We start from the raw sequence: 13,461 nt of genomic DNA on the forward strand, positions 1-13,461 counted from the left end.
CATACAATCAACAAAACCAAAAAAAAGCAATAATGCCCAGACATATCCAGCTACAGAAAGACTTGAACCCAGTGGCTGTATAAAAAAAAAAAAAAAAAGGTATTTCTGTACAGGATTGTCAAAGACACAGCAGCACCGAGAAACATATTCTCCTTAAAATTTTACAAATGACAGAGGGACGTTCTCCCTAAACAATGAATAAAATCCAGAATTCGACAGCATTTCTGTCTCAAATTGCGATAATGATTGTGTGAATGCTTAATTACCCCCAGCCCCCCAACTTAATCCTCTCCCAATGGCATTAAAAAGTGTATTGAAAAGAAGGTCTTCCCATTTTTTTTTTTTAATAAAAAACAAAACAAAAACTTAATGCATGTAAAAATGGTTTCCTGCTGGCATCAACCTTTAAAACCTCCCTCCCTGCTCTCTACACTCTACAGCCCTGCTATGACATCATCACACCTGTATCCTGGCTTTAGATCACATGTGCAGCCTGAATGGTATCAAATCATATGACAGCTTCAGAGCAAGAATATGTTCGACCACAGATTCCAATTAAAAAAACCTAATTAATAAAAAAAGAAGAGAAAGAAAGAAAGAAAAAAAGAAAGAAAGCCACTATTCATCTCTGGGATTTTTTTCTTTCAGGTCTTTCGCAGGAGGATGCACACTCAGCACTGGAGTTGAGAACGCTTCTCTGAAACTGAGCCAGTTCGACACTAATTACTAATCCACTCCAATATGGAGACGGGGTATAACATTGTATCCTCCCTAAAAATGCCGCTGGTATGAATGTGGGAGGGGGGTGGGGTCGACAAATGCAAAGTATAGCTGGATAGTGCGAGTTTACGAGCAGGTTTTTCAGACTATAAATCCACAGCATCAGCGTCTCTCCCCCCCCCCGCCCTCTTTAACACAACTCATACAAAAAAGACTTGAGCATCAGCAGAGTTGTGTTAATGTATAGGAAGCACCAAACTGAAACCGTGGTTTCTCCAGAGCTGGAGGCACTGAGAAATGCCGAAAGGGGATCAATGTTTGAAAATAGATTCATGAGGGTGCAACTGAGATGTATGCGGAGGAGAAAAAAAATCCACAACTAACTAAAAAGCAAAAAAAACAAAAAAACAATAAGCATGTTTAAAGGCAATCGACAACAAAAAAAAAGGAAAAAATACGAAAAAATAATTATCCAGTCACACCTCGACTAATCTATATTAATGATTACAAAAAGACTCGAGACCAAACCAAGAGAGCAGTTCTCTGTAGTTGCTTTAAACGATTTTTAAAGAGAGAGAGAGAAAAAAAATTACGACTAGATCATTACTCAATATTCTAGCTACCTAAAGATGGGCACCTCATCCCACCAGACCCGTATGAGAAAATATTATATATTTATTTATTTTTTATATTATATATATATATATATATATATATATATATAGTTATATATATGTATATATATATATATATATAGTTATATATTTGTATTTATTTATTGTCATTTTTGACACACTTTCTAAAAGGACACCTATGACTGCGTTTCACTCACCACAACCTCACCTAACGCCTAAGGAGATAAAGGAAATGGCTCAAGACACAAACAATGTGATTAATTGCACTTAGAATCTGTTTGTTTTAACTGTAAAACAAGCAACAGCAAAGACACTTTTTTTTCTTGTCTCTTACGGATTTAAAAATACTGCCGTCTTCATAATGATAAGCACGCCTCTGAGGTCACTGGATATCGCTCATCTTTAAGACTTTCCTCCTTCCACGTCTGGGAACTCGAACAGCACCATATTCGGGGACCAGAACTACTGACTCCCCCATTTCCTGAAACGAAAACAACAAACAAACAAACAAAAATAATATCCCTGCTTTCTTCTTTCTTCAGCAATCAAAGCACTTTCTGGAGACACTGAGGGTACAGCTTGGCAACAACGCATTCAAAATGGCGTCCGAGGTCCCAGAGGCGCTCTGGGGTCTCGTAGACTTTGCTCCAGCTGTCGTCCTCTTCGTCGTACTGGTACAGAGAGTTCTTGCGGCTAGTGCGGAACACGTGCTCCTCCACCGTGACTTGGGTGGCACGGACAAACAGGTGCAGGTGTCCTCCTAACATCATTGCTTTGATGTAGGGGCTGGTGGCCTGCTCGAAGGGCAAGTCCTGGCGCTGGCTCCAGCTGTTCTGCTCGAGGTCGAACACCTCCACCGTGAAAGTGCGCTGGTGGTTGCGGCACACGCCGCCGATGTAGTAGATCTGGCTCTCGTGTAGCGCCGCCAGTCCCTGACTACGGGGGAGGCTCATGGGTGCTAAGTGGCCCCAGTAGTCCTTACGGGGGTCAAAGCAGAAGAAGTATTCACCTAAAGAAAGGGAGATATGAATCGTGTAAAGCGGCACAAATCAAAAAGAAAAGTGAACAAATGTTACACAGAACAAGACAGTGCTCTTCCGCCTTGGGGACCCGCAACATCGGAGGAATTACGGGACTACCTGACAACCACGCCCGTGTCGGTTACCTTTAACTAGGATCGGACAGCTATCGGAAGTGGAAATCGGCGGCTGAACAGTTCTGCTGCTAATAAGAGGGCAGATATTCACGCCATCTAAGAAAATGCGAGTCTGGTAAAGACCTTTCACACTAAGATTTTTCATGAGTCAAAGTTCTCTAAAGGAGCTGGAGCAACATTACTAGTTCTTCAATGGGAAAATAACACTGAGTTTGCTGATCTTGAGCAACCTATGGGAAGAACCTTATAGTCAACCTTGCGAGGAAAGTTACACACGGAGTTCAAAGACACCAAAATGGGAGATAAAATGAACTAAACAATATCAGCGAACTAGCACTGCTTCGATCAAATCCTTCTTGTAGACCACTTTCATGAAGAACGATTAGTTTGTGGCAACAAGATGGATGGAACGTCGCAGGGTTAAAGCTATGGCAGGCTTTTTCTCTTACAGTCTGCTCAGGATGTTCTTTCCTAGAGAATTATATAGAAAAATACACAACCGAGCGAAATACTAACAAACATTTGATTCTCACCTTGGAGCACATAGATGCGATCCTTATACTCCACAGCACTATGAAACTCCATGGCAACAGGCATCGGACTAACGGCGATCCAGCGATCATCCCTGGCATCGTAGCATTCGACAGATTTAAGAGCATTCCGCCCGTCACCCTCGTAGACGCGCCCTCCAAGGGCGTACACCTTCCCACAGCAGTGTACCAGTCGGCATCCGATTCTCGCTCTCAGCATGGACGCTCGTGCCAGCCAGCGGTTACCGGCGTGCTCGTATTGCCAGACGTCGCTTTCTGCCCGATGGTCTATGCAAGTCTCGCTGCTTCCGGGCCGATAGCCTCCGGCGATGAAGATGTCATTCTCGGGCGTGACCAGGATGCCGACTTCACGTAAATCGTTGGGCGGTTTGCACAGCTTGTAAACCTTGCCCGTGGCCGTGTCCAGACATGGTACCGTCTGCTTTTTGGCAGAGTGCTTGTGCGCAGCGTCAAAACAGATCACCATCTCGGACGCCGTCATGCCTAGGCGTTGCGGGCAGCCGTTGGCACCGTTAGCCCGGCTCTTTTCCGTAGGCTCCATAGGCAGCGCCAGGGCAAAGGGGGCAGGGATGCGGCTCACGAAAGCCTCGTCTAACAACGGCAGCCGGATGCACTTGGCGAAGACGTCGACGAGAAAGGGATGCCGACGCACAGGGTCGTGCTCTAGCCAGCGCACAATGCCCTCGTACACGTGCTCCTCCTTTTCCACGTTGAGGTCGTCACTATCCAGAATTCCCACCAGCTGCTCCTTGGTCAGCTGCAGGAATTCGGGTTCGTCCACGGCGCACAGAAACTTTCTCCGCACGTAGTCCTGGGCACGTTCGCGTAGCTCCCGGTGTCCGTACGCGTCGGCAAACATGAACACCCCGATGCAGTTCTGTGGCTCTAGCCGGCTGATCATGAAGTGAGCGCACTGGTCTTGCAGGGCTGGGATCTGGAAGAGACTCGCTGCCGTAAACAGAGCTTGAACGTTGTGCTCGGACAGGGCGACTCGGGACGTGTAGGCGTAGTCCAGCACCAGGCTCATGGACTCGGACTCCACGCCCACGATGCGCACTTCGCGCTGGCTGCTCTCCGTAAGGCCGCTAGTGAACATTGATCTGACATGACAGACGGGAATAAACAACAATATGAGGGCTGTCAGAGACGTCAGCGTTTGCATTTGAGAAAAAAATGCGACAGAGTTTATTAGTCTCGCAAATGCAAACGCGAGACGTTATTCACGTCTAATTTAACTATTTGCGTCAGCGGTTCTCAAGCTGCAAGAAAAGATATGCGCACTCTGGTTTCATTTATGATGAGGAAAATTCCACGTGATTGGAGACCTGCGTCGGTTTCCTTCGTTTACTAATATTCATTGAGGTTTTTAATCAAGCGTTAACAATTCAAAGCAAGCAGCACCAGAATAGCGCTTATAAATCGCGCTGAACATAAAATGTACGCTTTATATGTCCATACTAACCCCCAGTTAATACACTAAAATGTCTGCAGTAATTTATAACTAGCTGTGGCTAAATTAATCCTGGGCAAGTTTAAGTTGAGACAAGCTTCTTTTTTTTTTTCTTCTTTAATAAAGACTGTCTTTTAAATATATTTGCTTGCCCATTATTTCTATAACCTCACGCCACGTGTTGTACCTGAAGTAAGGACTGATGGCAGCGAGCACATTTCTGTGACAGGCGAAGGTCTCGCCATTGTCCACCTCCACGACGATGTCGGTCAGCTGCGCTTCGTCGTACAGGGCTTTGAGCTGCTGGAGAATGGTGCAGGCGTGCAGGGCGTCTACCCCGTTATAGCTTGTGCTTGCAGGAGTCCCATTTTGTACTTGTAACAGCTTTCCAATGTCTGCAGCAACGACAAAAAAAAAAAAAAAAAAAAAAAGAAGAGCACATGCATCAATCGTTTTGTGTCCGACGTCGGCAAAAAACACTACCGATAACTATATTTCAACGACTTTAACTGGATCAGCCGACAAAGCAGCACCGTTCTACAATACATAACTGGAAAGAAGAACATGGTCAATGGATGTTGGATAAAAACTAGGCCTGTTTTGACAACATGAGCCACAAAAGCAGAAATCCTTCACTATACCGACAAAGATTTGAAGAGACCTGATCAGAAGACATCTGGGAAGATCTGCACAGCTCTTATTTAAACGGTCCAAGCACCAACCCCGTCTCAGCATCAGGGACACATAACGCTTAATTACAGTCATCGGGTGATGGTTTATTCACAACCCATTCAGCTGGTTTTTAAATGCAACCAAGCCTGTTTGCCTGTAAAGCCTTTATATATCAGCATCTGAAGCATTTCGGATTTCTTTGAAAGACACTTACATATTTATGATGTGGGGTTTATTATATCATTTAAAACTACAGTTATTATTATTATAAGTAATAGTAGTACTAACAGTATAGGTCATGGCCCAACACCATTGTTCTGTAATGTTTACTTTCTCTGAAAGGATGTTTTCTTGGATCTGAATAGAAAAATAGTCATTAAAGGATTTTTTTTTTTTATCCAAAACGACCACAATCTTAAAAAGTACTGGTACATTGGATTGTTTTGTTTTTTCTTTTAACCTTACAAACCAGTAGCTCCAGGTCATAATGACTCATAGTCACAAAGCAGGAACCGTCGGCATGCTAGCTAACAACTCATTATAGATTAGCCACATAACCAGCAGGTGGTAGCTAACAGGGCTAACAGGCCGACTAACTACGCTAGAATTAACTCGTTTTACCGGAATATGGACCAGTACCGTCCAACAATCGGTGTCCTATCAGTATGGGACACTGACACGTCGAGACAAATTGATATATTCTCGGTTTTTGGCTTCGAACCGAGACAGCAGTTTAAACCCAGGATGAGAGCATTGATCCCACAAAAGGCTTACACAGAGAACAGCTAGACCCCGAGACTAAAAGCCAAATTTCTCTAAATTATGTCTGAAATATTCCCTGACACCCCGCAAATATGATCATTTAAAATATTTAGTTAAATATAAATTTTTCGGACGTGTCCAATTCATGTTTTATCCAGGCTAGTTATGCTAACCTAGCTTACATTAGCCGGCCACCGGTCTGTCCTCCCCCCCAATCCCCCTCTCGGAGACTACACAATCACAACAACGTCCCTTTAAACTCGAACACACTGTTCAAATGAAATAAAATGCGCGCCATCTAAATGTTTGTTTTCAATATAGAAACAACCTTTAGAAACATTACTTTTGGAGTGATTTTAAAACAAAATAATAATACAGGGAATCTAACCTCCACCGGCAGCCATTCTCGCCCAGTCCGTCTCACTGCGGCTGGGAAAAACGTCACCGGGCGATCTGAGCGCCCCGGAAACAAGATCCAGCCAATCAGCGAGCAGAAAGTATTTTGCCGGCCAATAAAATTACGCCGTGTGCATATTTTTGCATAGGGCATTTAAAGAGATATCACGTAAGACTAACTTAATTGTGCTCTGAGCAGCAATACAATACTGCACAAAAATAGATAGATAGATAGATAGATAGATAGATAGATAGATAGATAGATAGATAGATAGATAGATAGATAGATAGATAGATAGATAGATAGATAGATAGATAGATAGATAGATAGATAGATAGATAGAATATATACATGGTCAACTGTACAAAAGTTATATACACATGATATATAGATACACATAAAATAATCTAAGGGTAATAATCCTGTGAGTTTATCAGATTACTTCACTCTGTCCCATAAAGATTCCTAGAATAATAATGATAAAAACCAAAAAAGTAACCAAGTATGAATTTTATCGCATGGTAATTACTGATTTATTGCAATCGAGACAAAAATGACTTGAAAAACATCAACAACTGAAGAAACAGCAAATGGATTGAAAATACAGTATCTTAAAATTACTACTGATGAGCTGCTGACCTAAAAATCTTTAATTGTCCTCTGAAGCCCAAAGACCAACACTTCGACTTGATCTGCATCCTACAGATTTGAACCAAAGGCCACGATTATTCTATTTTGTTCAGTGTACCATGAATACAGTCTTTAAAAATGGTATGTTTGATGGTATAAACGGTCATGCATAATATCAAACATTTACATTCAGTACATCTTGCAGAGATCTACATATTATGCTGCTCTGAATACTCCATTTTACACATCAGATTTTTCTATATAGTCCATTAATCGCTAATAACCGAATTCACACAAACCAACCTGTTTTATCAAGACGAGTTCATTCATGACGTCTCTGTTAGTGTTTGACATAAACACACCGAGGGCATCTCTTCCTGAAAACGCCTTCCAGATGTTTCTCAGACTGTTACATCCATCAAAAAAACATCTGCACATGCTCCTATAAAACTCACCCTAATTGTTGCATTTGTTATATGCTGAGAGAGACATTCACAAACGATATTTAATCCGGTTAATGAATACACTTATACGCATCATATTGGATATATAAACGTATGGATATTTATGAAAGCAGAATTACACACAGAAATAGATAAATCCACAAACCCTCAGCAAACAATGCTGCTATATAATATTGCTGACTGCGTACAGAATACACTCAAATCTATTGCATAGTCTGTATTCTTTACTGTTTTTCACTTATGTGTAGGTGGTTCATCTTTCTTCTGGACTGTTTTCTGTCTTTTTGCATATTTATGCATTTCTGTATGCTGTATGCTCATTTGCACACTTCTGTGCATTCCACCCACATTGTTTTCTCCCTAGTTCACTATCGGCCTTGTCTTTATTTTAGTCCAACAGCATCGGTTTTACACTATGGATGAATAAAATGGCATTTTATTTGATCTTATTAGCAACCTTTGGTTTTAAAAACGTACAGGGAAATAACCGAATTTGACGACAATGCATCTGATGCTGTAAAATTACACACACACACACACACACACACACACACACACACACACACACACACACACACACACACACACACACACGATTCCAATAAAACAAAACTGCAATCTACACAATCCATTTCGCTTTTCTTTTATCCATTCAGGCTGTGAAATTGGACCGAGCTGCTCTGAAATGAAAGGACTAAAGCTTCCACCGTACGCCTTTTCTTTCCTCCCCCTGGTCTCATATCTCTTGCCTATAACCTGCTCTTTAGACATATAGAAAACCAATTTCCTGTTACAGGTGCATGAGACATGGTCAGGATTGCGTTTTTTGGGAGAACAGCACCGAAATGAAAAGTGTGGCGCAAAACGCCAACTTCACTTTGGACGCTCATCTTGTAGCGCTTGAAGAAATGGGTGTAAAAATAAATAAATAAAAATAATCAGAGACAGCGGCAGCGATGTGAATCCTGACAATTTCTTACAGTAAAGGGGGTTTAGGTGTAACTCACTGCTATAGGCTTTAATCTGTCTGTGTCACTTGTTGCACTCAGGTCATTTCTGTACCAAAAATTGCTCTTGGAGCTGTTTGAGACCACCACTGACAGCTGCACTGATCACCACAGTAGAAGATTATGAGCATGCAGTGTGAGCAGTCATACTATACACAAAAACAAATCAACATTCTACAGTATTGGTGAAAAATAAAACACTCATTGATGAGCTGTAGGTGGTCTATTACTTCATAAATCAATTTTAATTTTACTGCCAACAATTTGACTGTATATTGATGATGATACGGCATGAAATCCCAACCTTTTAAAAATGCATTTATAGTTACATCTATTGTCATGCAAAACATCCATGAAACAAGTCAGTTTCTGTTGTTGCTTACATTATAGCAGCTATAAACCGTCATTAAAAGAAGCTAATCTGGGAGCAAAAAAATCCAAATAAAAGTACTGGTGTAAGTGACTGCTATAGAAATGGGAATATATTGGAACAAACTACACTTTTTGACTGATCAGAGTTGAGAATGCACCCCTATAATTTCATTTAATGAATTTTATCCCATATTTTATTGATATATGAACTCAATCTAATCATATACATTCAAGTCCAGGATTAACTGATACAGAACACGGTTGCATGACTTGTTTTCAACCTCTCCAAGTTTTCCCCACACCACCCCATTACTACACTCTTCCCACCGGCGTCCTGTAGCTGCTAAATCAGATTAAAACCCTGATCTTTGCCTACAAAGCCCACCACGGACCAGCGCTCATCTGCTTTACAGCACTGTCCCACCCGACACTGCACCACGCTCCCTTTGGTCCTCAACTACTGCTTGACTGGTCTCACCATCTCTTAGGGTACAAGAAAGACATGCTTAGATTAGATTTGGCATCAAGGTGGTGAAATACGTTTAAACTTAATGTTCAAAAGGCCGAGTCTCCAGCAGCCTAAAGGCTGAATTCTTTTTTTTTCCAGCTGTATTTAAACTTGCTGCTGAATGTTTTTTTTTTCCTGCAACAGAATTTTGAGACTGATGGTGTTTGTGTCCTTATAAACCAGTACCAGAATGTATTTTTTTTTTATAGAGGCTGCAAAAAAATTCTATCTATTATAAGGGCACCTGCCAAATGGCATAAATGCAAATGTAAATGAATGGCAACAAAACAAACAAATATGAATATACAGGCAGTCCCTGAATTACAATGAAGGTGCATTACAACGACACCGTCGTAACTTAAATATAGTAAGTCGAGACATGGCCTAGTCTATACAGGATTCTTAAATAATGGTGATCATTATGGGGTAGTATACTGTAAACTTTTCAGTATATATATATATATATATATATATATATATATGTGTATGTGGCAATGAGCGAGTGCACGGGCACCGGTTAGTGAGGGGAGTTTTCAGTGTCTGAGAGCTAAATTTGGGCTTTGAAACAACAGAAAAATACTAAACACCCAAACAACTGAACTCACAAGGCATTAAATGTGTGCACATTCTAGCAGAGTTGCAAAAATATTTGTTTGGAATAATTGTGAAAAAAAAATAAATAAAAATTTTGCAAGAACGAAAAAATCGTAAGTGGAAGCATCGTAACTCGGGGACTACCTGTATTAAAAATGCATGAGGTTTTTCAAGATCAGTACAATTTACATCCTCAAAATAGTGTTTTTAATACAATTGGCAACCCTTCCAAACAAAAGTCAGTAAAGCCCCAGCAGCATTCTCAATGTTTAAAAAGTGCATCATCTGTACCCATAGTACATACCTTTTGCATGGGAAGGTGTATATGATCAACACTTTTGAAAATAATTTGAAAAGGAAGTACCATATTAACAACTGAGCAAAGTCGAGAGAGCGTAGGAATACTGGTTTTGTTTATAATGCATTTTGCATTAAGTAACCCACAATAAAAACAGGCCTTTTGTCTTGACAAGTATAAAGAGACACATGTAGAGGATCTCAACCCAGTCCACCATACAGAATTCAAGGTACTAAATATTCCCCGGTTTTGCATGAGGACTACGCTATGCGATCTCAGACTGGAGATTTTCAATGAATGTTTAATCTGGAGACTCGAAAAGAGACCGTTGAGAAACATCAATTCGGCTACTGTCCTGAGACATAATGCATATCCGAGTGTATGTGCGGGGGGCACTTATTTCTGGACCATGAGCACAGCGATGGAGACATCACACACAAGATGACTATGGCAGAATGAGACATGCAGAAGGTGAAGCAGGGGGTCTAATTGTCGTTTAAATGTGTATGTTTATTGATGAAGATGCAGGTAATGGGTTATTATAGACTTGCGGGACCCTGCGTGTGGCATGTGCAGATGTTCAGAACAAGCTGTTCGGTGTCCTGTGTCTCTCTCCACCCCCTGTGATGAGGAGAATAGCTGCACGACGGGAGGCAGCGGTAAATACCAACCTGCACTCCCTGCTTCATGTTTAAAAAGTGTTCAGAGTACCTCCCTTCGTCCGAGGACTCAAACATCTGCCGTTACTGCATCCTTCACTCGTGTCGCAGAGCAAACAACGAGTCCTCAATCTGTCTCTTTCTCCGTCTCTCCGCGAGCTCCTTGATCACCTGGTCCACCGAGCCAAATTATCTCAGCGATTATTTCTCACTTTGTTTACACGCAGACACGAATCCTGACAACGCGGCGCAGCGATCCTTCATGCCGATCACGCCGAGGGGTCCCAGAAGAAGAATCGTACCTGTCGTAGAACTCTGTCTCCAACTTTAAGTTCACTAACTATTATAGTTTTTTTTGTATCTCAATTGTTTTATCACGTGGTCTTCTGAATTCCAGGACAACTCAAAAGCTCGAAATCGGCAGGTAAATACCGGGTTTATTAGGCGTGCTAGAGCAAAGAAAGCACCAAACTCTGCTGGAGTCCAGGACCTCCAGGACAGAGATTAATTAACACTGCTGAGAATGTTAATTAAACTGTGGCGATTTTACTGTCTTTAGGCCAAGACAATACAAAACAAAGTAGGCGAGTAAGAAGACACCAATTGCCTTTAGGCAACTTTCTGCAACTTCTTGAGTATCTGGAAATCCTTCCAAATGAGCACACACATACAGCACGTTCGCATTAAACACCTTCTTAAATGATCAACCATCTGTCGTTCATTTGCAGATGCTATGTTTTCATGGTAATCAGTTGCGAAATGCAGTGTTATACGAGAAATAATCAGCAATTAATCATCCTCATGAGACAGTAGGAGCATCCACGGTACATCACCTCACCCTGTCATCGATTCGTTTCCTCAAACTGTACATACCCACTCGTTTTCTTCCTCACAACCAGCCACAAGATGCAATCACTTCTCGGCAACCCACAAATTCCTTTTCACTGATCAATAAAGCTCAGTCTAATCTAATTTAATGCAAGCTAATCGTGCAGAACGCTTTACAGGACCGGCGGGTTTGAGGTGAATTAACACCCACGGCGTATGTGTGTGTATTATGATTTTACTGCACGTTAGGATGCGACTTTTTCGAGGGCGTCTTTAAGGCTTTTCTTTAGTCTCATGGTCTTTTAAAAACTTCAGGAATGCATCATTAAGTACAGTGACCGCTTCTGCATTTACCCTTCAGGTTTAAAAAAAAATAAATAATAGAAAAAGAATAAATAAAGGGAGCGACGGCTCCTGCTGAGAGGGCGACTCATTTGTTCCACATGTCCAGGCTGATGGATTCAGTTTTTACAAACTACTGCTTTATTTAGCTTCTCTTTAATTGGTTAAAAAAGGCACATGCGACCACAAGCCCGCTTCCCCTTCTTTCACTGTATTTCATAGCCCGTGGCTCTGGTGCATGGTTGAATGGTTCGGTGGTGGGAGGGAGAGTGGTGTGAGACCCCCCGCCTCAAGCGCCAGCACTCTAATAGCGCGGGTCGGATTAGAAAGAGTCGAATCCCCCATGCAGAGAGTGGAGCATCCATGTGTAAAAGCTCAGGCAGGAGATCCATCAGCAAATCTGATTGCACCGCAAGAATTCTGGGCTCCCGGTAGAGACAAGGATTTTTTTTTATTCTTTTCTTATTTGAGAAGACTCTTCCATGAAGTGTAGCACACAGATGCAATCACCTGCAAGATGGTGCAAAAAACGGTGCGGTTTTTTTTATTATTTTTTTTTATGCCATGGCAAAGTGGTACATGTTTTTAGTTTGGCAGACAAATATATATCATGGCATGTGATGTCATGGGGAATAATGCTTGTGTTGTTTGGTAGTGCAGTTCCCATTGCTCACTTTTGGATCAATAAAGAAATCCATTTATTCATCCAGTCAGAGGTTTTTCATTTATAGAAGGTTCCAGAGGGGTTGAACTATTTTTGAAAAGTAAGAACCCTGATCCATATCCATCCACCCACAGATCATTTTTAACCGTTCATACATCCTAATACTAAAATAACTTTTTTATGTGGAGGGATTGATGGATGGATGGATGGATGGATGGATGGATGGATGGATGGAAGCATCACAGATAAAGATATCCTCTCAAAGGAAATATCCAGATAAACAGTAGTTCTATAGTTAAGCTAAACTAGAAACACTTAGCTACCTATCTATCCACCCATTAGTTCTCTCTCTCACCCACAGAAACACACTCTAAAATGAAGGTTCCAGCAATGTTTTCTAAAGTCCATGTTTCTTCTGCTTTATTATTGTTGCCTATTCATTTTTCTAAAAGAGTTTCACTTGGACCTCTGGAAAACCTTTTGTTCTACAGTACTGCAGATTTCATTTAAACTTAAACGAAACAACCCTTAAGATGTTCGGCTTAAGAGTTTGTGTACATACCTTCACTACAGTATAACTGAGTAACTAGTAGAATCAACTCTGGAAAGTTTGGAGAGATCCCTTGAGAAATCCCTTTCATTTCCAGAGAGTGGGGATTTTCAAAGATGAAATCATCAGTCATATTCATGATCATCTGCTTCTCTCTTTTGTACAAACTTCACAGCGTTGGATGAGGTACACATTCCTGTAC

At 41.4% G+C, this 13,461-nt stretch overlaps 1 protein-coding gene and 1 long non-coding RNA gene across 2 annotated transcripts; both read right to left on the reverse strand.

Moving 5' to 3' along the window:
* Window positions 1-80: 80 nt before the first annotated feature.
* On the reverse strand, window positions 81-1,387 carry LOC310721727. Its single transcript, XR_014532175.1, has 2 exons — window positions 361-1,387; window positions 81-326 (listed from the first exon to the last, which is right to left on the reverse strand). It is a non-coding gene; the product is annotated as an uncharacterized lncRNA (long non-coding RNA).
* Window positions 1,388-1,504: 117 nt separating this feature from the next.
* kbtbd8 (kelch repeat and BTB (POZ) domain containing 8) lies at window positions 1,505-6,451 on the reverse strand. The gene is made up of 4 exons (XM_083533662.1): window positions 6,335-6,451; window positions 4,700-4,907; window positions 3,045-4,162; window positions 1,505-2,364 (listed from the first exon to the last, which is right to left on the reverse strand). Exons 1-4 carry the CDS (start codon window positions 6,348-6,350, stop codon window positions 1,901-1,903), a joined length of 1,806 nt encoding a protein of 601 aa, XP_083389788.1. The 5' UTR covers window positions 6,351-6,451; the 3' UTR covers window positions 1,505-1,900.
* Window positions 6,452-13,461: the final 7,010 nt, after the last annotated feature.

The sequence above is a fragment of the Silurus aristotelis genome (assembly GCF_946808225.1).
Source record: "Silurus aristotelis genome assembly, chromosome: 28".
NCBI classification, from domain to species: Eukaryota; Metazoa; Chordata; class Actinopteri; order Siluriformes; family Siluridae; genus Silurus; species Silurus aristotelis.

Excerpts from the sequence above, each read along its gene's own strand:
- kbtbd8 (XM_083533662.1), bottom strand. Across the intron at positions 4,163-4,699 it reads GCCATCAGTCCTTACTTCAG|ATCAATGTTCACTAGCGGCC; the intron begins GTACAACACGTG and ends CTGTCATGTCAG. Across the intron at positions 2,365-3,044 it reads TCGCATCTATGTGCTCCAAG|GTGAATACTTCTTCTGCTTT; the intron begins GTGAGAATCAAA and ends CCCTTTCTTTAG.